The sequence below is a fragment of the Stenella coeruleoalba genome (assembly GCF_951394435.1).
Source record: "Stenella coeruleoalba genome assembly, chromosome: 2".
In the NCBI taxonomy this organism is placed as follows: Eukaryota; Metazoa; Chordata; class Mammalia; order Artiodactyla; family Delphinidae; genus Stenella; species Stenella coeruleoalba.
The window spans coordinates 138,204,547-138,229,556 of NC_137147.1; the positions used below are offsets into that span (position 1 = coordinate 138,204,547).

General features: G+C 49.9%; 1 protein-coding gene across 5 annotated transcripts in view; it reads right to left on the reverse strand.

The window, feature by feature from the left end:
• The window catches only part of PAQR5 (progestin and adipoQ receptor family member 5), an 87,940-nt gene that overhangs the window by 10,822 nt on the left and 52,108 nt on the right, over window positions 1-25,010 (reverse strand). For 4 of the 5 annotated variants that reach the window (XM_079913405.1, XM_079913406.1, XM_079913404.1 and 1 more), the window contains 3 exons: window positions 13,331-13,458; window positions 10,254-10,459; window positions 5,779-5,905 (listed from right to left, as the gene is read on the reverse strand). In XM_079913405.1, coding sequence (XP_079769531.1) covers window positions 5,779-5,905; window positions 10,254-10,459; window positions 13,331-13,458 — 461 coding nt within the window. Of the gene's footprint in view, window positions 1-5,778; window positions 5,906-10,253; window positions 10,460-13,330; window positions 13,459-13,733; window positions 13,860-25,010 lie in introns of those variants that run through there. The other variant, XM_079913407.1, reaches the window with a different exon arrangement.

The following is a 25,010-nucleotide window of genomic DNA, read 5'->3' on the forward strand; positions in this document are numbered from 1 at the left end:
CCACAGAGGCGGAGTGTGTGTGGGGGGGGGCGGGGGGCGGCTCCCACTACCAAGGTGCAATTCCAAATCAGGCCACAGGGTGTCGCCACAGCATCCTCCAAAGCACCCCACACCACAAAGTCTCCAAAGCCTCGCCTGGTAAGGCAATCCCTGCACCCCAGAGCTGGGAGTCAGGGAGCCAGGCCTCCTCTGCCTAGAACCAGGTGGGCAGGAAACACTGGATTTGGGGAGAAGCCTCCAGCAAGAGAGGGTTGATACAATACCAGTCTATTCTGAAACCTGATAAATTCTTGTTGCAACAAAGCTGGAAAGATTTGCAGGTGAATTCTGGAACTCGTGCTTGAAAGAAGTGGGCCTTTGGAAACATCATACTGTTGCGGAGGTGTGTCTGTATGTGTGTTGGGGGCGGGTGTTACGGTAGTTTGGTTGTTGTGTGGGTGACATAGCAGGAATGTGGACATTTCCACGTGCTGGCCCCTGGCCCCAGCAGCACCCTGTCATCGGACTGAGCCCTCTGGCCTCCAGATGTATCTGAGAACCACTGTCTGCTAAGCCTCCTGTCTCCAGCTCTGACCTCCAAACCCCCTTCCGGGCCTGCCCCATGCCTCTCTGAGCTGCCACGACAGCACTGCCACGGCAAGGCTCTCCCAGCACAGCTCACTAACCACCAAGGGTGAAAATTCATCTCTCCCTCACAGCACCGACCACAAGGCATTTCACTGAGCAAGTATGTGTCCAACGGTTGGATGCTTTGAATGGATGAACAGAAAAGTGCGTACAGTGACTCATGGTGAACAGCAAACACTGTGTAACTAACATTCCTGAGAGAGTGGTGGTGCCTTCCTGGGCTTTCGGGCTGTCGGCGGGTATGAGCAGGCAGGGTCTCTGTCACCCTCACCTGGCTCCGAGAGCCACAGAGAGGTCACCCGTTCTGTCATTGCCCCCTTCGAATGCTGCAGAACAAGAAAGCGGTTTTCTGGAACGTGTTCCTTTGAACTGAATTCCATGATAAGGATCGAGAGACCAGCTGGGGGAGTCCCCGTCTCCCTGGGTGGACTTTACCTAATGGACATGTATCGTAAGGGAATGAACGCCAGTAGGACCATGCTACTCTGGGAAGCATGTGGGTAACTAAAGCATGACTCCTGAGCTCCACGGTCTGCTGCTCGGGGAAGGAGGTGGTTCTCAGCCACTCCCGGCCATACCACGGACGGATAGAGCGGGAGAGGGGAGGCAGACGTGGGCTTGGGGGGTAGGCAAGAAGGCAAGCAGAGAAAGCTTGGAAAAGGCGCTGAAGCGGGCATCATAGAATGCCCACACCACAAGGAACCCAGGGGACATCTTCTTAGATGCCCCCTGTTTAAAGGCCGTGATTGGCCAGAGGCAGCACAGCAAGTCTGTGAAATCGGGACCCCAGACGGCCCTCGCCCTCCTCCACCTGCTTCTCTTGAAGTTAATCAGGGCCAGAGCCTCTCCGCACACACGAGTCCCCTTCCTCACTCCTCAGACACTGAAGACAAAGACAGAGAATGAAAACAAAGGGGACGGGCCTTGTAAGAGCAGGGATCCACGGACACACGGAAAGGAGAGCGGACAAGATGCGAAGGAGGCCGGACGGGCCCACGGGGGGACATCCCACTCTATCCTTCACTCTCAGCATGTGGCGTTTGCCCCTCTCTCCCTTTCTGTCCCCCAAGCTCCCACTTAAGCCCCGCAGGGCACGGGAGCTGAGCCCACAGAATTGTCTTCCTAGGAAGTTGACTGTCCTTCACGAGGACAGGGCCAGTCCTCTGTAGGACACACGAGGTGCTTCCATTTCCCCCGCCTCTCTCTAGCCCCCCTCTAGCTTCTCTCCCCGCTTCCAGCTCCACAGGCTCTGGCAACTCTGAAGCTCCTTGTTGCCTCCCAATGCCATCCCATCCTCTCCAGGCCCTCGCCCTTGTCCAGGCTGTTGGCTCTGTCCAAAAGGCCCTTCCCTCCTCTCCAGCTAAAGTGTTCGACCTTCCTCAACACTCATTCCTAAGGCCACTTCACAGAAGCCTGGGAATCCAAGCATTTTGTATTATCATTATTTGCTTACGTTATACCCTGTAATGCTACACACTGAAAGCCTTTTCCTCTGGCCTTTAAAGGAAATGATGACTCCATCTGGACTTTTTGAGGGTCTGCAGTCTGCTTCTCACACTGCATGGGGCACTCTCTGAGGACGAGGACTGAGCCTCACTCATCCCTGTCTTCCCAGGTCTTAACATGACACTTGGAGCATGGCAGGCATTTAAGGAATGTTGAGTGGTTGGTTGGATGCATTGATGGAAGGATGGGTGGTTGGGTGGGTAGATCAATGCATGAATGGGTGGGTGGATAGATGGATGGATGGATGGATGGGTGGATGGGTGGATAAACTGAATACGTGGATGGGTGGATGGATAGATGGCTGGGTAGATGGATGGATGGGTGGGTAGCTGGATGGAAGGGTGGATGGACGGATGATGAACGGGTGGATGGATGAATGGGTGGGCGGGTAGATGGATGGATGGGTGGGAAGATGGATAGGTAGGTAGATGGATGGATAGATGGATGGATGAAACAGCCACAGATGTGCCCCATAAACAGAAATAATCCATTTCATTGACAAGGGAGAAGCCCCAAATGGACATTCAAGAGATTCCTGGCCAACGTGCCCTGCCAAACAAGTTTGTCTAAAGGTGCCAGGCATGTCACATCCAAAAGACCCATTCAGGGACTTCCCCAGTGGCACAGTGGTTAAGAATCCGCCTGCCAATGCAGGGGACGCGGGTTCGAGCCCTGGTCCGGGAAGATCCCACATGCCGCGGAGCAACTAAGCCCGTGCGTCACAACTACTGAGCCTGCGCTCTAGAGCCCGCGAGCCACAACTACTGAGCCTGCACACCACAACTACTGAAGCCCACACTCTCTAGGGCCCGCATGCTGTAGCTACTGAACCCACGAGCCACAACTACTGAAGCCCGCGTGCCTAGAGCCCGAGCTCCGCAACAAGAGAAGCCACCGCAATGAGAAGCCCGCGCACCGCAACAAAGAGTAGCCCCCGCTCACCGCAACTAGAGAAAGCCCGTGCGCAGCAACGAAGATCCAACGCAGCCAAAATTAATAAATTAAAAAGAAACCAAAAAAGACCCATTCATGGTACCCGAACAATCAGGGAGGACTCCTGGCTAGAAGAAAACGATATACCCTCATGGCTTATAGGGGATTCAGGAAGATTAAAAAAAAAAAAGTTCCAAGAATTGGCATTGGGAGTTCATGGGAAAGCAGTCCTGGATCATGAATGGCAGGACTGTTTCTTCCACCCACGAAGCCTACCTGCCCCACCCGTCCGCAGTGCTCACCTCCCTGTGATCCTAAGTTCGCAACAGCAGAGCCACACAGCCCTGCAGAAGCTAAGCAGGCAGGACAGTGGCTCGTCCAAGGACCTGATCCAGGTGTGTCTTTGGCCCAGGCCTGTCGGTGAGCCCTCACATCCAGACACTGTGCCTCCAGGCCACGCTTCATCTCTCTTGGGCTGTTTTTAGCATCAGTGTTACTTTTCTATGTATGTTACGCCTTGTCTCACCCGAGGCAGGGACCCGATCTCCTCCTCTCCCCCACCCGTGGCAGCCCTCACAGCTCTGCCCTGGCACAGAGGTTGCGCTTCAGAAAGAGCTTTTAATCGCCAGAGCCCTTGAGGAATTGGGGGAGAAGGAAATAATAACCCCATGATGTCTGATTCAGTTTTCTACCCTCTGGGCAGACCCTATCTCCTCACAGCTGGAGGGGCGCTCTGATTTCCAGGAAGAGGGAAGGGGGAGCTTCCCCCCACTCCCACCCCAGGGACGAAGCAACACAAAGCCCAGTCTTGAGACTGAGCCTGGAAATGAGACTCACCCCCATGGCAAGCAGCTCTGTGCTTCCCACCACCTGCCTCAGGACAGGTAAGTGGAAGGCAAGTTGGGACAAGCATCTCCGATGCTGTTTAAGGCTCTATCCTTTGGTTTTTAAAGAAAACCAACCTGTCAGGTTTGGGGAACTTGCCTACCTCTGGATCCCACAAAACCAAAGTGTCACCCAGAGAAAGCTGGAGCCAAAATCATTGCGGGGAAGTTGCAGAAGCATACCTCTCCCTCCCTGTTTTCTCCTGGGGAGGGAAGAGGTGGCGGCTGCCAGGAATACGAATTCTATGAGGCCAGCAGCAGTCTATTCGGAAGACTCAGACTGGCTCAGTGGAGTCACGGGTAGGGGGACAGATGGCCAGGGGTGACCGCCAGCCTTCCTTGGCTCTCTCCCTAACCCACCATGAAAGGCCCCCAGCTCCCAGCACCATCTACACAGGGATGTTACCCCAACACCACCATTCCAGAGGTTTCCCAAGTAATTTTGGGTAGTTCAGTTTCATACCAAGTGCTGAATAAACTAGAGTAGTTATCCTAAAAAATGCCTCTTGTACTCATACTCCAATGAGCTGCCTTGAGTGGAAGGAAAAAAATAGAAGGAATAAGAGCCAGTGAGCTGGGCATGACTCATGGCCACCGGTCTTCCCCTGGGGACGTGTTGGACATTTGAATATCACCTATCACCCACCACACAGACAGGCATATCTTGTTTTACTGCACTTTGCTTTATTGTGGTTTTTGCAAATTGAAGGTTTGTGGCAACACTGTGTTGTCAGATGATAGCATTTTTAGCAATAAAGTTTTTTATTTTTTTGTTTTTTTGCGGTACACGGGCCTCTCACTGTTGTGGCCTCTCCCGTTGCGGAGCACGGGCTCCGGACGCGCAGGCTCAGCAGCCATGGCTCACGGGCCCAGCCGCTCCGCGGCATGTGGGATCTTCCCGGACCGGGGCACGAACCCGTGTCCCCTGCATCGGCAGGCGGACTCTCAACCACTGCGCCACCAGGGAAGCCCAATAAGGTATTTTTTAATAAAGGTGTGCACATTGTTTCTTTAGACATAATGCTATTGCACACGTAATAGGCTGTAGTGTAAATATAACTTTTATATGCACTGGGAAACCAAAAAGTTTGTGTGACTTGCCTTATTGTGATGTTGGCTTTACTGCGGTTGTCTGGAACTGAACCTGCAGTATCTCCGAGGTGTGCCTCTATCAAGAAGCCGGCCCCCTCTGTCCCTATTAGCAGATGGCCCACTTATGGGGCACCTCCTATGGGCCAGGCTTGTGTTAGGTGTTCTGGATACATTACCTATAATCCTTACATCCGTCTCACAAGGTAGCTGTGTTGACCCCACTTTTTTTTTTTTTTTTTTTTTTTTTTGGCCACTCCACGCAGCTTGCAGGATCTTAGTTCCCCAACCAGGGATTGACCCTGGGCCACAGCAGTGAAAACACCAAGTCCTAACCACTGGACCGCCAGGGAACTCCCTTGACCCCATTTGATAGATGAGCAAACTGAGGTTCAAGGGGGGTAAGTGACTTGTTCAGCAACAGGACAAGCTACATAACTTGTAGAGCCCAGGGCAGAAGGAACATAGGGAGACCCCCTTGTTCAAAACTCATTAAGTGTTTCGAAGCAACAACAGCAGGGAATTAAACCAAGTGTGGAGCCTTGTCGATCACAGGGCCCTGAGCGCCTGCACAGGCGTGTGCCTGTGAAGCTGGTCCTGCCCGGCCACTGGAAGTCCATCTGGAACTGAGTCCCAGGTTCCCAAGCATCTTTTCCACTGTCCCCTCCAACAGTCCAGGGAGCTGCGTGCTCTGTGCCGCCCCCAACCCCATCCCATCTGAGACAGAGCAGCCGGGTACCTGGAATAGCAGGAGAGGCCGGTGCTAATGATGGTGTTCAGCACAGCCAGGGCCACGTAGTAGTCGTGGAAGACGGTGTTCACCAGCGCGTCCGGGAACACATAGGCAGAGTAGGCAATGGCCGAGCCTGGGAAGAAAAACCAGCCTTGGGCAATAAGCCAGGACTCAGCACTGTCCAGACTCCTTGGGAAGACCAACCCCCCCCCACATCTGGCTGAACCCCCCATCATCCCCATAGACCATGAGCAGTCCTGCCGCTCCCCCCTTGCTTATGCCATCACGCATCACCCCCCCAGCATGAGAATGTTCTGTGAGCCCAGCACTGCTCCAAGGGCTTGACATGCATTAACTCACATAAACTTTACAACCCCCCTCTGACGTCAATCCTGCACTTATCCTCATTTTACAGATGAGGAAATGGAGGCACAGAGAGGTTTAGTAAGCCTCCCAGGGGCACACAGCTAGAAAGCAGCAAAGCCAAGCTTCAAACGCAGGCAGTTCAGCAACAGTCCCTGCTTTTAACTATGGTCCACGGTGACACCCCAGTGTGCTCAGCTTTGCTCTGAGTGTGCACATCTCACCTGCCTGATGATATGGGTGTCCCCTGTGGAACGATCAAGCCTGCAGGGGAGGGGAGGGTGGGATGAGGGAGGGCCCTTGCCGAGGCGAGGTGTGTCATAGCAGCGGGCTGGGGGACTGGCCAGCTGAGAGGCTGGGCGTGAGATGCTAGCCTCAGCATTTTGTTTCGTTTTAGGTTTTGGAGTCTGTGAGAGAAGGGTTACTGAAGGACCTTTTAGAGACCTGTCTGCTGCAGCTTTTGTTTGAAAGAACAGGGGAGATCACTGTCCTTTTCAAAGGGGACGGATGTGTCCAGGAGCCTGGACCAGATGGCCTCTCCAGACACCCTCACCTGCTGAGGTCCCTTTTGAGAGAGGCAGCTGCAGGCCTGTCAGCCCAGAGCCTAAGATCAGGCCTAAGGACACCTGTTATCCAAAAACAAAGAACCCTGGAATGCTAGTTCAAGGCTGACCTCAACCTCAGGCCATGCAGGTTCAACCTCTGCCTTTGATCCCATGTGACTGGTGAAATCCAGTGAAGCCCAGGGATGTGTCCAGGGTCATACAGGCAGAAAGGGCCAAGAATCACTACTCCTGGTACAATGCTCCCCACCCCTGCAGGCTACCTGTGAGATTTCAGCTGGAACTGCCTCCAGGGGGACAGATTCTTGCCTCAGCCTGATACCATGGGGAAGCTCCCATGGGGACCAGGATGCATCTGCTCTGGGGATATTGGCTGGGGCCAAGCTCCACGGGTGATATAAGAGCGAAGGAGACTCAGTCCCTGCCGAAAAGCGCAGTGGAAAGGGAAACTGGTGAGTGCCTCCAGGCGGGTTCCAGGGTGAGGTGGATGTCCAGGATGGGCACGCATGCAGTCAAGCGGCTGACCTTGGAAGCATCCTTGGAAGATGGGGGGATTCTTACGGGTGACTGAGGGCAGGGACAGCTTTCCAGGGAGCAGGACCAGGAGACATCTTGGGATGCCAGACTGAGGAAAGTGAACGTCCCCTTTCAGGCAATAGGGGGCCCACCGAACGTTTTTGAGCAGGGGATTAAGATGGTCAAAGCCTAGTGCAAGCGCGCGGGAGGTCCAAGAGGGAGGGGAACAGCTGGACATCGGGGAGGAAGCTGAGCAAACGCCACCCTCCAGGGATTGAGGGTTTCCATGGGGTCGGGGAGGAGGAGAGATGGCTGCAGACCAGGGAGTCCCAGGTGGATCCCACAGGCTCTCTCAACTGACCAGACCTTCCTTCCAGGTTTACTGAACACCCCCATGTCTGGCTCTGGGCTACGGACTGGAAAGCCAGATGTGAAAGACGCATGGCTGTCCTCAGGGAGTTGTTCCCAGTGCGGAGCAGAAATGAAGGAATCAGACAGAGCTCCACGGAGGTGGATCCAGGCCCGGGGACTTGGAGGAAGCCACAGGCAGGGGCCCTGAGGCTCCCAGGCCCCGGCTCTGTCATTTACAAGCTGCGTGACCCGGGTAACTTCCCTTTAGCGTTCTCACCTGTAGCATGGGTATAATGATGGTCCCCACCTCAGGGACCTGCTGTCAGGGTTAACTAGGTAATCGTGGTAACCGCTACCTTCTGTTGCTTACGAAGTGTCAGGCATTGTCGGACACACTTCACTTACAAAAGCCATTTAATCTTTATAACACTCCCATGAGGAACATACTATGCCAACTGTATCTTGCCTAAGAGCATATAAGTATTGGAGGGGGGTGCAGTTAGGCCGCTAAGCCCCGCGTTAGGCCACCCCTTCGTGATGTGGGATGTGGGTCGGGTGCTCGGCACGGAGCCTGCCGTGATGCCTCCGAAACGCTTGCCCTTATCATAAATGAGTCTGGGGCAGGCGATCGAGGGCGATGGAAGCTGCCGGGTTAAGGAGTTTGGACTTCATCCCAGGTAACTGGGAACCTGGTAAAGTTTAAGTGGGAGGAGTGCCATGGTCAGAAGGCCTGGAGGAAAGCCCGCAGGGCAGCTGGGTGAAGCCCAGGGGAGAGGCGTGAGGGACTGAGTCAAGCCGACGGGGGCACGGCCGATTTGAAAAGTATGCAGGAGAGACTCAACTGAGTTTGCCAACCGATTAGACAGGATGGTGAAGCGGGGTGGGTGGCGAGTGAGAGGCAGGGGGAACTTGATCATTCACAGATTTCTGACTCGAAGGGGAGTACATGCAAGGGCGGGGGCGGGGAGGATGTAGACAGTCTCTGTTCCAGGACTGGATGCGGTGTGGAGCTTGGGTGAGCAGTTTACTAGAGATGGGGTTTGGGAGTGTCCCCCAGAGGTGTTGGGGGATGGTGTGGGAGCAGAGGAGATCTCCCAGGGAGCCTGACCATGGAAGAGCAGAGGCCCCAGAATGGACTCCCAGCTTGTGCACCCATGGAGGGGACGGAGGAAGGGGAACTGGCCAAGCAGGATGAGCGTGTGAATGGGTGGGAGGAAAACTAGGAGGGAGTGATGTAACAGGGGCCAGAGGAAGCGGGCGAGGTTTGAGGAGCACGGGGGTGCCCCTGCATCAAAGGCTGGAGAGAGAGCCCACGGGGCCTGCGCGGACCTGTGAGGCAGGAGGAGGCTGGGGCCTCGGCAACCAGAGTTTTATTGAAGAGTGGGGACTGGGCAGCAGAGCACGGAGGACCGGTGAGCAGGTAGAGACTCGTGTGTGTGTGTGTGCGTGTGTGTCTGTGTTTGTCTATGTATGTGTGTTGGTGTGTATGTATGCACGTGTGTGTTACTAGTGAAGAGAGAGGGAGAGGGGCGGGAGAACAGGCTGGAGGTAGGTTCCTCACACACCCTCTTGGGCAAAGGGAAGACGGTGACTTTGCTTTCACACCTGGAGCAGGACCAGGTGGGAGGAAGCGGCTAGAGCTGGGATGCCCACAACTGGGGGAGAGGAGAGGAGACAGGAGGAGAGGGTGTCAACCCACCACCTCCCCTCACTCTATCCCTGCAGCTCTAACCCCTACAAGCCTCCAGACCGATGGGGTCTGTGACCACCCCCTTCTCTGCGGGGCACAACAGAGACCGGCACTGATGAGTGGAGTTGGTTCACCCTGGCCTGTGACAGCAGATTGTTAGTGTCAGAGAACTCGCAAGCCAGTTGTTAAACACAGCCATCATTAAAAATTGAATGACAGGGCTTCCCTGATGGCGCAGCGCTTGAGAACCCGCCTGCCAATGCAGGGGACACGGGTTCGAGCCCTGGTCCGGGAAGATCCCACACGCCGCAGAGCAACTAAGCCCGTGCGCCACAACTACTGAGCCTGCGCTCTAGAGCCCACGGGCCACAACTACTGAGCCCGCGTGCCACAACTACTGAAGCCCGCACGCCTGGAGCGCGTGCTCCGCTACAAAAGAAGCCACTGCAATGAGAAGCCTGTGCACCACAACGAAGAGTAACCCCCGCTCACCGCAAGTAGAGAAAGCCTGCACACAGCAAGGAAGACCTGACGCAGCCAATGCATACATAAAATTTATAAAAAAACAAATTGAATGACATAAACTTACAATGCTATCCATCATATTAACGAGAGTAACAACTGTTCAGTCAATGCACCCGCTGTATCTGTACAGAGGAACTGCTACGTAATGGGGACCTACCATGCATCTCTCCCCAGCCCTGTGCTCAGTGATGTCGGCTTGAAGCCGGCCGTGGCAGGAGTATTTACACCACAGCAAACCTGCCAACACCACGGACCGGGACTTTTGTCCACAGAGAGCCAGTTGTTAAATATTTGCCAGAAGGCCTTTGGACAAGTTTCTTATAAAACACTCATCCGTCACCCGGGCAGGGGCACTGGCATTGCGGTGACTCTTCCGGAAGCCCACCAGAGCCTCACGGTGACCCCAGCTCCCAGGGGAAGATGCAGGGGGTTCAGTCCCAGGGAAGAGGAGACAAGGGCAGGGCCTGACGTACCCAGGCTGAAGAGGTTGACGGCGCCGTAGTCCAGGAAGTAGCAGATGTGCCGGGCGTTCCTGGACATGGAGCTGAAGGTGTGTGCACAGCTGGATGCGAGGGGGTACACACAGCTAGCGCCCATGTACACGAGCAGAGGCCAGGAGTAGCTGTCATTCAGGACGTCCGTCACACGCAGGGTGCCCACAAACCTCCACATGAAGAACCTGGAACACAGGGGGACACCCTCAACCTCCGAGACAGGGGCCCTTCATACAGTCCTCAGCCGACCTAAGCTGCCTTCCATTTCCCTGGGATGACCGGCTCCTACATGGTCTCGCTTTGGTGACATGCCATGAGCGAGGAAGGGTGAGTGGGGTCCTTTTTGGTTGGAAATAGGCAGGATGGGCAATGGTCCAGTCCCCTCCCCCTGCGTGTGCTGACAGATCCCTTTTACAGCATCTTGCCCAGGTGACTCTCCAGCTTCAGCTTGCATGCTTCCAGGGACGGGGAGCTCACCCTCTCTTGAGGCAGCTCTGAGTGTTGCAAAGTGTCACTGAGCCTCCATCTGTCTCCCTGGAATCTCCCTCCACTGGATCAGCCCTAGGTCTCCCCATGAGCGCAACAGAAAACAAACCCATCAGATATCTCAAGGCTGTCTTCATAAGCCCTCACACCTCTCTGAGCTTCACATTAAAAAACCTCGGTTTAGGGCTTCCCTGGTGGCGCAGTGGTTGGGAGTCCGCCTGCCGATGCGGGGGACGCGGGTTCGTGCCCCGGTCCGGGAGGATCCCACATGCCGCGGAGCGGCTGGGCCCGTGGGCCATGGCCGCTGAGCCTGCGCGTCCGGAGCCTGTGCTCCGCAGTGGGAGAGGCCACGACAGTGAGAAGCCTGCGTACCGCAAAAAAAAAAAAAACCTCGGTTTATTCAACCATTCCTCATGGGATCCAAATTCGACCTTGTCGTCATCCCTGTGGTTGGTCCAAGTTCCCCTTGCAGGAGGGCACCTCAAAGAGAAGCAGTCCCCTCTGTGGGGTCTGGAAAGTCTGGAAGACAACAGGACGATTTTCTCCCCCCTCTTCCATGTTATTCCTCCACTAATCTCACCATCTCTTTTCTGAGGGGCCTGGTCCCACGGCTAAGCCTAGGCCTCCAGACCCTTCTCTACATGGAGACACTGCACAGCTCTGTGTCAGATCTGCCTAACCTACAACCCATGCGTGGGGTTCTTGCTTATAGAGCTGCCCGCTTCCACAAACCTCTACTAGAGAGCCAGGCCCCTTGCCCACAAACTCTCCCAGGGAAGGGACGAAAAGCTTTTCACGCAGGAACCCCAAGAACATCGCTAGCTTCTCTGGCTACATTTGTGATCTCTTCCCTCCTGTCCCAGCAGAAATCAAGCTTAAGCTATCTGCTATTTTTCAAAATGTACCCTTTTATCATCTCGCGATTACGCCCGAGGCCCGCTTCCCTGGGGCATCTTTCTCCGGCTCTCCCAAGCCCTCCTTGCTGCTCTGTTGCGCTCTCAGGGCCTGGCAGTACAGGGGCATCATGCCCAGTGGGGTGGCCCCTGCCAGCATGTCTCAGCTGTACAACAGCTACAACGGGATCTGCGCACAGCAACTCAAGCCCCGCAAACAGGGATGGTCAGGCTGGCACAAACTTCAAAATAGCCTAAGTTACCTGTGGTTCATCCAGAAAATGGGACACCGCTCAAAAGCCAGAGAGGCTTCTGTGAAGGTCAGACAAGAGATCTCTGAGGGAAAAGCAAGGGAGGAAAGAACCAGGTGCTGGGTGTACACACATGTCACAGATGCTCGAGTCTCTAGAAAAGCATTCTGGGAGGATGCACGAGCAGCAGGTCACCCCGGCGGCTCCAGAGAGGACGCAGAGGGGCCGGGGGAAGACGCCGACTCTACTCCCTTCTGCAATGTTATCATTTATTATCATTTAGACTTTTTACCCTTCTGGGAGGTACCAGAAGGGCAGCAAGTGCGTCCAGTTGACTTAAATTTAAAACAACGAGCAGCCTCTGTGAGCAGATCTTGCTGCCACCCCGACCAGTCTGCAGGCGCTAGGGCTTCTTTACAGGTGGTCCTATCCCACCCCAAGCCTGAGCTCTCCCTCTTCTCCACTGGCGACGTTTCTGGCACCAAGCAGCCTTCCCCTGCATTTTGCCCTGGGTCTGTCTCTAACTGCTGGCCAGGCAGGACCCCGTCCTCGGGCCCCTCTCTCTGCCTGCAGCACGCCCTGGGGTCCTTCCTACTCTCTTCCTACTCTCAATATGATTGGGAGGGGGAGTCCAGAGACTAACCTGTGCCAGAACTTGCCAGGGGATGTAAGCAAGTCACTCCTTTCTCTGGGCCGCATCTGTGTCAGCCAGTGGTGGCCTGAGTCGGCTGGTGGCCCGCATGACTCCCATGGTCCTTCCAGCTCTCGTATACTATGACCCCATCTCCACCCTTCACTCGCTACGCACAGGCACCAGGTATGTGAAGCTGGTCTTCGGTCCCCACCTTTCTCAGCCAGGTCCCTCCTCACCTTCCTGGCAGCTCCCATTGTGCGTGTGCACGTGCCGGAGCGTTCTCTCGGCTGGCTCCGTTTCAGTGCTGCCTGACCAAATGCCTCACAGCTGCTGTGGTCCCAGGCACCCACAGCTCCGTGCCCAATGCCTTTTCCAATGCCTCATCCCCTAATCCTCAAGGCAACCCCCGGAAAGGCGCAGGCTAACCTGCTCTGCGTGTGGGAAAATGCGAAGCCCAGAGAGATTAAGTGACTTGCCGAAGCTAGGGAATTTTAGCCAGGGCTTCCAAAAGACCCAGAAAGCCTCCAAGACCGAATAAGACAATCCTCTCAAGTCAGGACCCGAAGCAGGGGAGCAGGGAAAGACCGGGGAGATTCCAGGAGCCCCTCCAATCCTACCACAATCTGGGTCCTAGAGCTCACCCCAGCAGCAGACCGCCACGCCTCCCAGCACCACGGGGGAGTCCCCCAAATCCCATCACGGAATCTCAGCTCTCTCCACCCCAGCTGTGTTTAAAGAAGCCCCAGTCCCCAGGCTCTGAGTGAGCAGCTGGTCCAGGGGGCTGGGAGGTACCAGAAGGGCAGCAAGTGCGTCCAGATGTTGAGGGTCTCATTGGTCATTTGGAAAAGGCTGAGGAGACAGGCCGTGGCGGAACTCTGTGGATGTCGGTAGCCGAAGAGGATGCCCTGCTCGTGGAACACCTGCAGGGGGAAGAGAAAGGGGCGCCGAGGTGAGACGAGAGGGTGGCGGGAAGGTCTCGGGAGGAACGTCTCCGGTAGTCTCTAGTTTTCTCCCAGGCTGTGCACTTGTACACTGGAGCCTGGAACACTTGACCCCAGGTCCTTCACCTGCCTCCCTCCCATCGCTTCTAAACTCCCACGTCCTTCCAGAAGCCTGCAGTCAGGGGGAGGAGAGGATTCAAGGCCCTGACTCCCTTTGGGGATCCAGCCTGTCTTTGCATTCCAGATGCACTTACTCCTGTCATGAATATTGCCTAAGAATCAGCTTTCACACCCTGTGCCTGGGGCCTACAGCCCAGTCTTCGGATGCCTTCGTGGTTGGTTGACATATATGCTGCCTGTTCGAGCCAACAAGCCTTGGATGTCAGGGGCTGGTGGGATGACCTCTGCGGAAGATCCCTCCCCGCCGGGGCCAGGATATATTCACCAAGGTGCTTCATAAAGGCCTGCTGACGATGAAAACTATGATGGCATCAGCCTGCGCTGCAGGCGGAGGAGAAGGCTGGTCACAGCAGGGCCCACGCAAGCTCCCTACCCCGCGCAGCCCGCCTGGCAAGGCTCTCAGTAACCATTCCGGATGAGAACTTGGACGGGTCAGGTAAAATAGGGGGTGTCAACCTGCTTGGAGGACTGCATCACATCCATTAAAAATGGTAATTATAGAGACGATGAGGCATGAGGGTCAAAAGCTCAGGATGCGATATTAAGTGAAAAAAAGTGGGATGTCAACTGTATTCCTGCCATGATGACAGAACTATAGAAATTTTAAGTACACATAGTGGGGTGGAGACTGGGAGAAACACGGAAAAGGAAACAGTTTCATTTGTTGAACTAGCAGGATTTGCAGATTTTCTCCCCCTTTTGTGTTGATCAGATCAGGGTTTCTCAGTCTCGACCCTGTTGACATTTGGGGCCAGACAATTCTTTGTGCTGGGGGTGGAGCTGTCCTAGGCATTGTTTAGCAGTAACGTGACAACCAAAAATGTCTCCCGAAATTGCCAATGTCCCTGGGGGCAAAATCTCCCCCAGTTAAGAACCACTGACTTAGCTGAATGTTGTTATAACTTTGAGAGGTAAGTAAAAATAAGTAGATTAACTGAGGCAAATAATGACAATGACAATATTAGTAATCGTAATGTAAATTGAATCACAATCAATTTTAAAGGTTTCCCTCTGATCTTCTAGGGCTGTGGGAGGAATGGAAGGCTGGGAGAATTCCTACCTAACCACCCATTTCCCATTTGGGTTACCAACTTCTTAGTTTAAGAGAGGATCTTGATTCAAAAATACACAATATTTGTAATGACCTATAATGGAAAAGAATCCGAAAAAGAATATATATGATAACTGAATCACTTTGCTGTACACCTGAAACTAACGCAACATTGTAAATTAACTATACTTCAATTTTTAAAAATGGGTTAAAAAATAATAAATAAATAATCAAAACAAAAACCACAAGAATAGACAATGTAAGGACTTCCCTGGTGGCACAGTGGTTAAGAATCCACCTGCCAATGAAGGGGACACGGGTTCGAGCCCTGGTCTGGGAAGATCCCCCATGCCGCGGAGCAACTAAACCCGTGTGCCACAACTACTGAGCCTGCGCTCTACAGCCCGTGAGCCACGACTACTGAGCCCACAAGCCACAACTACTGAAGCCTGCACGCCTAGAGCCTGTGCTCCGCAACAAAGACAAGCCAGTGCAATGAGAAGCCTGTGCACCGCAAGGAAGAGTAGCCCCTGCTGAACACAACTAGAGAAAGCCCGTGCACAGCAACAAAGACCAAACGCAGCCAAAAATTTTTTTTTTAATTTTTTAAAAGAATACACAATGTATGGCATAACTTGGACTATCTCTTGAGGTTCTGAGTCAACAGGTCTCATGGAATAGTGGAGAAATTAGTAAGGGGATATCAGAGTAAAGAGTCAAATCTGGGCCCATTAAGTGCCCTATGACCTTGAGCTGGGCCACAACTCTCAGGACTCAGTGTCCACACCTATGAAATGGGGGGCCTTTGCTCACCAGACGGTGAGCACATTCCCATCTTGGTTCAATTCTGGGTGAAACTAGTCAACTAGGGACAGGGGGAGAATGAAGTTGGTTCATGGTCCAGTGAAGAAATACTGTTTGAATTAGGTTTGGGTTTTAGCTAATTAAAGCGATTTGTTCCAGTTTTTGATTCACTGTGCATTTCTGCTGACATCCCCGGTTTTCAGTGGACAAGCTTCTCTAATGGGCAGCAGGCATGTCGGCTTGCAGCTGCCCACCCACCAGGGTTGCTGACAAGGCGGCAAACGGGCTCATGGCCTTCAGCCTTTGATTCAAGCGAGGACGATGGCGCGTGCTTGCAGGCACGCGTAAGGCCCTCCAGCAGAAACTACAGGCCTATCATTCTACCTGTTATGTTTATTGCTTTCTTCCTTAAAAAAATTTTTTTTAAATAAATTTATTTATTTTATTTTTGTCTGTGTTGGGTCTTCGCTGCTGCGCGCGGGCTTTCTCTAGTTTTGGTGAGCGGGGGCTACTCTTCGTTGCAGTGCGCGGGCTTCTCATTGTGGTGGCTTCTCATTGCGGAGCATGGGCTCTAGGCGCGCGGACTCAGTAGTTGTGGCAAGTGGGCTTCAGTAGTTGTGGTCGCAGGCTCTAGAGCGCAGGCTCAGTAGTTGTGGCGCACGGGCTTAGCTGCTCTGCAGTATATGGGATCTTCCCGGACCAGGGCTCGAACCTATGTCCCCTGCATTGGCAGGCGGATTCTCAACCACTGCACCACCAGGGAAGCCCTCTTTTTTTTTTATTAAAGCACTGGCCTCTTGTTAAAATGCAAGGACTCCAGAAAGGAGCAATTGTTATTAATTATTCACTGCTTCATGTGAATAAGTTCAGCAGATCCCGTATAGCAGGAGATCTTACGACAAGGGGCCTATGGAGCCCTGGGCATGTGAGGGTGACACACAGGGAGGAAGCAGGGCGGGGCTGCAGGACAGCTCAGATGCAGTGACAGCCACAGCTGGACGGTGGATGGACAGGACCCAGAGCAGGGGGGAGTCTCCCACATTTTGTCCACGGTGACTCAGGATATGACTACTGTCCTTCTCTCTTTGGACCCTGCATTCTGGGAGGCAAGAGAGGATGCTGATAGAGTCAAAAGCCAGAGGGGAACAGAGGAGCTGGGAAGTCCACAAACTAGACAACTTGACCACACTGAAGAATCTAGCCCCAGACCTGGGGAGAATGCCTTACCACCAAAGCCAGGGTTGGGTGCAGATTAAAAGAACCTGCTTTCCTCTCACCGGCTATCCTGACGCCAGACATGGGGGTAGGATTTTAAGCAGCCCCTCCAAAAAAAAAAAAAAAATGATAGATGGATAAAGGATGGATAAAAGAAAGGGAGCCCCTCTGTCTCAGAAGAGTGATTCTGCCTCTGAGCCCCTCCAAGCACAGGAAGGGAGACACGTTCTCTCCATTGTCCGGCTCCAGCCTTAGCAAAGCACTTTGCATAGAATAGATCCTTACAGGATGCATGCTACATAAATCTGAACAGCAAAACACTTGAAAACAATTTTGCGTTCGTGCCTAGTTTGACCCCCCAAAGGCAAACTGTGGTCATTGCCTTAATACTCCGTAACTGGGCCTCATCTGTAAGCGGCCCAAAGTTAGCAGGCGCTGGCATATTTGCACAGCAGAATTGATTTCCTCCCAGGTTGCAGGCTGGGCAATTTAGAATGAAACGAAATCAAATTGCGCGTGGCCTATAATTTAGGAGCGAGAACCCCCAGGCAGCCAGGTGGAAGGGCAAGGGCACGTCAGCGGGTTTTTCTCTTACTGCCTGTCACGAACTCGGCTTTCAAGAACAGCCCTGTGCCCCTGCCAGCCGATGCCTGAAATTCCACTGTGACCATTTTAAACCCTTGGTTTTTCCAGCTATTACACTGCAAATCACCTGGGGAAAATAATCAGGCATTCTGGCTAGCAGTAAATAAGAGAGGATTTTGATGGCAGGAAAAGCACAGAGGCTGTCAGAGCGGGGTCAGCAGGCCACCGGCCTTGGCATGGTAATCTGCATTTCCCATCTAGATCTCACTGAATCCTCACGGCCACGTGAGGGACGGCCTTTTACTGTCCCCACTTCACAGAAAAGGAAACTAAGGTCTGTGGATGTTAAGGCATTTATCGAGGATCACAGAAGTAGTGGGAGCAAAGCTGAGACATCAGACTCCGTGTCCTGGTCTCTCACACTATCCTCCCTGCCACTCCAGAGGGCTTGTCGGAGATGAAGCTCTCACCTCTCAGCCTGCAGTGTCATTGTGGACCGTCACACACTTCTCTGAACCTTAGTTGCTTCTTCTTTAAAGTGATGTCATTGTTCTGAATTGCATCTCCCACAAAATTTATATGTTGAAGCCCTAACTCCAGCACTTCTGAATATAACTGTACTTGGAGATAGTCTTTAAAGAGGTGACTAAGTCAAAACAAGACAGTTAATCTAATCTAACTGGTGTCCCTCACGAGAAAAGGAAATTTGGACACAGAGGGAGACACCAGGGATGTGCGTGCACAGAGGGATGACCATGTGAGGACACAGCAAGAAGGTGGCCCTCTGCAAGCTGAGGAGAAGCCTCAGAAGAAGCCAGCCCTGCCGGCACCTTGATCTCGGACTTCCAGCCTCCAGAACTGTGAGAAAATAAATTTCTGTTGTTTAAGCCACCCCGTCTGTGGTACTTTTTACAGCAGCTTGAGCTCATACAAAGTGCAAGTGGTGAGGTTGGGGGACAAAGTCTCTAAGCCAGTGCCTCTCCAACTTTCTTCTGCAGGTGTCTGCAGATCACCTAGGGATCTTACTGCAGTTCGGTGGGGCCGGGGTGAATCTTCATTTCCAACACACTCCCAGCACACGCTGATTCTGCAGCTATCTCCGGCTTCCCAGCCCAGGCTCCTGCCTCAGCATCGTGCTGTCACCTCCCTGTCCAGCATCTGTAGTTCATCACAGAAGAGGAGGTGCCCTTTAGGTATGTTAAGATGAACCCAAAGACACAGGCACGAAAAGCAAGGGAGGGGCCAGTGAGAGACCAGCGAGGAGTCTGGTGAGGTGCTGGTAGGCAGAGGCATGGATAGAATGGGGAGGAAGAGAGCAGGCCACAAATTGCTGTATCGAGTATAACCAGTCATTTAGTGAGTATCTGCCACGTGCCTGACACTGGGTCGGACACCAAGCCACTGTCTCATGCAGGACGGACCATGCTTGGTCCTGGTAAAAGAGAACACTTAGGTTCTCAATCTAAAACACATAAAACATCACTGGTATACAAGCCACATGCAATTACTAGAACTGTAAGTTGGCAGAATTAATAGCCAACCATTGTTGGTATTAAGTAATTACAGATAAAGGTCAATTTAGAACACTGGGGTGATGTTCTTTAAAAAATAAGTGTCTAATATTCAGTCAAGCATAACGATGCTTTCCATACATGCAGGACAATATTTATACATGATGGTAAACTTCTTCTGGCCGAACATGTAAGATGGATACAAAGCAGTGAAGCAAATGATCACCGTATCTAGGATGGAGGATCTGAAGGATATTAGTACTTTAATGAGCAATAAAGTGAAACAAACAAAGACACATAGGATGTTTTTAAAAAGTAAATGTTACTCAGTACAGGTAGGTGTACCAGGGTGAGACGCCCCACTGAATGACGAACATTATACGGAGCGTTGATCTGCAGAAGAAGAAAGTGACGAAGTTGAAACAATGGAGCATTCCATCAGTTTTACTTTATTATAATAATACAGTCTTTGATTTAAGAACTAGAAAAAGAATCTTAGAATTTAGGCATTGATTTAAAAATCTGCCATGGGCAAGCTTGCGATAACATGATTTGAGAGTCTGTGGTAGGCAAAATAATTGCCTCTCAAGGATGTCCATGTCCTAATCGCCAGAACCTGTATATATGTTAGGTTACACGGCAAAGGGGAATTAAGGTCACGGGATGGTATTAAAGTTGCTAATCAGCTAACCTTAAAATAGGGAGATTATCTTGATTATCCAGGTAGGCCTAATGTAATCACGAGGTTCTTAAAAGCGGAAGGGAGAGGACTTCCCTGGTGGTGCAGTGGTTAAGAATCCATCTGCCAATGCGGGGACACAGGTTCGAGCCCTGGTCCGGAAAGACCGCACATGCCGCGGAGCAACTAAGCCCGTGTGCCACAACTACTGAGCCTGCGCTCTAGAGCCCGCGAGCCACAGCTACTGAAGCCGGCGCGCCTAGAGCCCGTGCTCCGCAACAAGAGAAGCCACCGCAATAAGAAGCCCACGCACCGCAACGAAGAGTAGCCCCCGCTCACCGCAACTAGAGAAAGCCCGCGCACAGCAATGAAGACCCAACGCAGCCAAAAATAAATAGATAACATAAATAAATTTTTTAAAAAAACCTTTAAAAGTGGAAGGGAGAGGTAGAAGGGGATGTGACTATGAAGAAGGGTCGAGAGATGCAACATTGCTGGCTCTGCAGATGGAGGGAGTGGGCCAGGAGCCAAGGGCTGTAGGTGGCTGCCAGAAGCTGGAAAAGGCAACAGGTTCTCCCCAGAGAGCCTCCATCGACACTTTGATTTTAGCCTAGCGAGACCCATGTGAGATTTCTAACCTACAGAACTGTAAGGTAATCAATTTATCTTCTTTTTTAAGCCATCAGATTTGTGGTAATTTGCTATGGCAACAACAGAAAACTAATACAAGGTCAGGATTTGTCCAAAAATCCAAAAGCATTCTTAGAGCTGGAGATGGCAACACATGGTTTCAATTTCTTACTAGGAGAATTGATGCCTTCCTTTGGAACAATTCAAAGATTATATATGACATCCACAGAAACTTCCCCAATATGGGATATCTTCCTGAAACACATATCAAATTTGACCACAAACTACTCTTATTCTTGCAATGGGAATGCCAAATAAATATCATTAAACACTTAGGTAAAATTTAGGCAAGATGCAAGATGACTGAAAGAAATCAGTGAAACAACAGAAGGTCCTCAAATACAGAGCAAATCCCATCTTTGGTTTGAACCTGAGCTGTCCACAGATATATGTTATGGGATGTTGTTAGCAAAAGCCTACAAAAAAAAAATCTAGTTTGGTTATTTCATTTTAAAGGGATTAAAAATGCGTATTTATTATTTTAAATATGTCTAGGACTTTTCTAAACTAAAGAAGCCACACATGAAATATGCAACAAAAACGATATTCCAATAAAATAAAATTCAAATAAGGAAACAAAAATGTCTGTGGACTGTGAAAGAGAAGGTTCACATACAAACAATCCTGAAACTGATTCCCACAGAAATTACTTTTCTGGCCATTGCAGACTGAGGTATAATTTTGACTGAGCAAGATGCTATTTTGTTTTCTTTCTATTTTTTTCTTGGAAAAAGAAAAATCAAGTAAGTACTATATGGATCTAGATATTGTTTTAAGAAAGTGAAAACAGCAACATAAAAGATGGCGAGCCATATGAAATTAAAATATTTAATAATTTTCCCGCTTAATTCTATCATACGAAACCTCATTACAATGTCTGAACTTGGTATGTAAATTTTATACTCATTCCTGATTCTAAATGTGGCTTTAAGAATATTTTTTGATAATTCCAGTTGCTCTGCCTCAGCAGAACTGAGTAAAAACTCAACAGAAGTTTCTCCCAAATGAAATTAATTAAAATTTAAAAAAAAAATCTAAGAACTACAGTGATTCAAGAATAATGGTCTATTTTGACATCACTGTTAACAGAACACAAATTATGTGATAATGTTGATTACAACATCTCAAAATTTTGCTGAAATGAAGGCAAGAAAAATAAATTTTACAGAATAAACATGTAAATGTATGAATTATGTATGTTATGCCCATCTAAACATCACTAATCCATCAACATTATATCCAAACATGTGCGATAATAATTAAGTTTAGCTGCTTTGACATTTTGCTGGCGTTAGCTATACAAAAATCGGAGCTTTACATATTGTTTTTTGTCATTATGAAGGAATATTTGTCAAGGTAGAATTTATATAACTATGAGCTTCATTTGTGACTTTTACATATTTAGGCATATGGTCTGTGGCCTCTATTTGTTCTCCTGATTCAGATCCAGCACATGGCAGGGGCAGACCCGATTTTATTTGCTCATCGTGAGAGCACTGAAAGGTAGGGATTGTCAAGCCCATTTTACAGATCAGGAAACTGAAGCTCGGTGAGATGGAGCTTCATCTGCTATTTCATAAGAAATAGCAGAACCAAAATGCAACTCCTAGTTTGTTAGATGGAAAAGCCCAGGATGCTTCACTGCACCCAGCCTGGTGGAACCAAGGATTGCTACAAACATTTCATGGATATACTAGATGTTACGCAAGTTTTCAGAAGGAAGGGATCACTGGACCCGTGTGATGCAGGAAGGACCTGGAAGAATAGCTGGGGAACATCTGGTTCTGGCAGAATGATGGTCGATGAGATGTCATGAAGGATCCTTCCAACGAAAACAACTAAAATGCTGGATGAAGCCTGCATTCTACGCTGGATAAATCTATCAGCAAGATGGCACAAAAGCAAGGAAGTCACAAAACCCTCAAAACAAAGGGAAACCAGGAACCCTGGGAGGTACGCTGCTTTCACCATCAGAGTTTCTGCTGCCAGCATTTGCAAATGAGAGATGAAATCCAAGGCCCATCAAAGGCAGGGAATCTAATAGGAGAACTCATCAATAAAGCCAGGACTTTCAAGATAAGTGAATGTAAAATAAATCCTACCAGACAGAACAATATAATTACAAAAGTTGTCTCCCTGAAAAAAAAATCTCAAGAATTCAGAACCATCAGTTCATCTTCACAGGGGTTTGTGGTCCAAATCCACACTACCACTGCGGTCCAAGAACTCTCAAGTGGAAAATTTTAAGTGGTTACAAATAGATAGAGGTCAAAGTTTTGTAGTTCCCTCAGGTAAGCAACGAAACAAATGCAAATCCTCTCTGAAGGATTTCTACGTTAAAACAAGCATGCACTGTACTCCAATAAAGCTGTTAAAAAATAAAAAAATAAAAACAAAAAAAACAAGCATGCACACACCCAGAAACAAAATGCCATGAATGAGAAACAGCAAAACAGGAGATAGCAGAAAGAGAGATCAAAGAACAGATACTGAAATGTCAAATAACTGTGTTCAATGTGTTTAAAGAGCTTAAAAATATGAACAATAAGCAAGCAGATTTGAAAAGACCCTAATATAACTTTTAGAAATTAAAAAAAATAATAATTGAAATTAAAAGTCACTGAAAGGATAAAGAGCAGACTAGACGAAGCTGACAAGGAAATTAGTCAACTGAAAGTAGATCCAAAGAAAGTATCCAGGATGCGGTCCAGAGAGATTAAGAGACAGAAGATGTGAAAAAGCAAACAAGAGACATAACGAGTATTTCTCTAGAAGGAGAAAATATAATGGTTCTGATGTGATATTTGAAGAGTTAACTGGTAAACGTCTAGAACTGTTGCAAGTCACCAGTCCTCAGATCCAAGAAGTTAAGTGAGGCATGGTAGAGACAGGTGGTGCTCACCAAGTATCACATGTGCTTTCTTACATTTCTCAGACTGTCTTGTCGTTAGGTTGGGGCCATGTTGACTATTTCTGGTTAAAGTTAATTCCAGGCCAGGGCAGTTGAAGAACAATGCCTTCTTGTAGGAGACGTCATGATGGACTGGGGATGCAACTCTTCCCCTTTTCAGAACTGAGCCACTATCCCTCTCTGAGAATCACTTTTGGCCAAAGGCTGCTACCTTGACCACATTATGCTCACTGTACAGGGGCAGCACATACCCACTAAGGATGGATACAAAGTCCTGGCCTTCTTTTCTCATTGGGGACAACTCTGAAGGGTCAACCCCACTCCAGAGCTCCCTGGGTGGTCAGCAGAGGCCTCTGATGCAACTTCTCCTTCTATCCAAGCGTGCTTCCCCCACTTCCTTACAGGTGTTGCTGAGAACACTCCCTCATGAACTTCTTGCATGTACATCTTTGTCTCAGAGCCTGTTTCTGGGAAACCCAACCTAAGACACCTCTCTCTCTTCCCCTTCTGTGGCGACCTAGAAGGCCACATGTTCCAGATGGAGCAGCTATGAGGTGGCAGACCTTCCATCTGCCTGGGCCCTTCACAATTCCTCACTGACCACTTAGCTATGTAATGTGAGGGTGAAATAAACCTTTGCTCTGTTAAGTCACTGAGCTATCTGGGGTAATGTTTAAACTCAGCATAGCCTAGCCCTTCCTGCTTCCTACAGTTATTCATGTAAAGACAGCTGAAGTAACCATTAAGCTGATGAATTCAGAGAATATTTCTAGCATATTAATTATAAAACAAGGGCAGGAGAAAACAGCATGTTCAAAAGGAAAAAGAAAAGAAGAATGTAAAACTCAATTAAAGAGCGCAGGAAGGGAAGGGCAACAGAGAAAACAGGACAAATAGAAAGCACATAAGATGATCAAAATAAATGCAAATATTTCAATACTCATTATAAATATCAACAGACTAAACCGTCCCTTTAAATGACAAATATTGTCAATCTAGATGAAATCCAACTATGTGCCATTTACATGAGACACAACTAAAATATAAGGACTGGGAGAGATTACAAGTCAAAGTAAGGAAAGAAATAAACCAGACACATAATGAAAACAACAAAACTGGAGTCACTGTACAACTATCAGACAGATGCTAAGACAAAAAGCATTACTAGATATAAAGAGAATCACTTTTTTTTTTTTTTTTTTTTTTTGTGGTACGCGGGCCTCTCACTGTTGTGGCCTCTCCCGTTGCGGAGCACAGGCTCCAGACGCACAGGCTCAGCGGCCATGGCTCACGGGCCCAGCCGCTCCACGGCATGTGGGATTTTCCCGGACCGGGGCAAGAACCCGTGTCCCCTGCATCGGCAGGCAGACTCTCAACCACTGCACCACCAGGGAAGCCCCAAGAGAATCACTTTTTAGAAATAATAAGAACTTTACTTCACCGGAAAGATACAATTACAAACTTGGATGGACCTAAAAAACACAGGCTCAAAATATATAAAGCAAAAATTGACTTACCTACAAGGAGTAATTCACAAATCTGACACCATTAGGAAAGATTTTTAACACATTTCAATTATGGATACCTTGAGCAATCGTTAAGTTGCATAAAAAATCAAAATGGAAGTTAGAAATTAATTAGAACTGCATATGTGGACTGCAGTTAAAGCAATACTTAGAGAGAAATATATATATATTTAATTGCTTACATTACAATGGTAGAGTGATTAACTTACGAAGTTAGAGCAGTAACAGCAAAATAAACCCAAAGTAGAAAGAAAATAATAAAAATAACAAAAAGACATTAGAGATATAAAGTACATAATAGAGAGGCTCCACAAAGCCCAAATCATCTTCTTTTCAATTTTTTTTTAAAAAAAGACAAACTGACAAGATTAACCAAGAA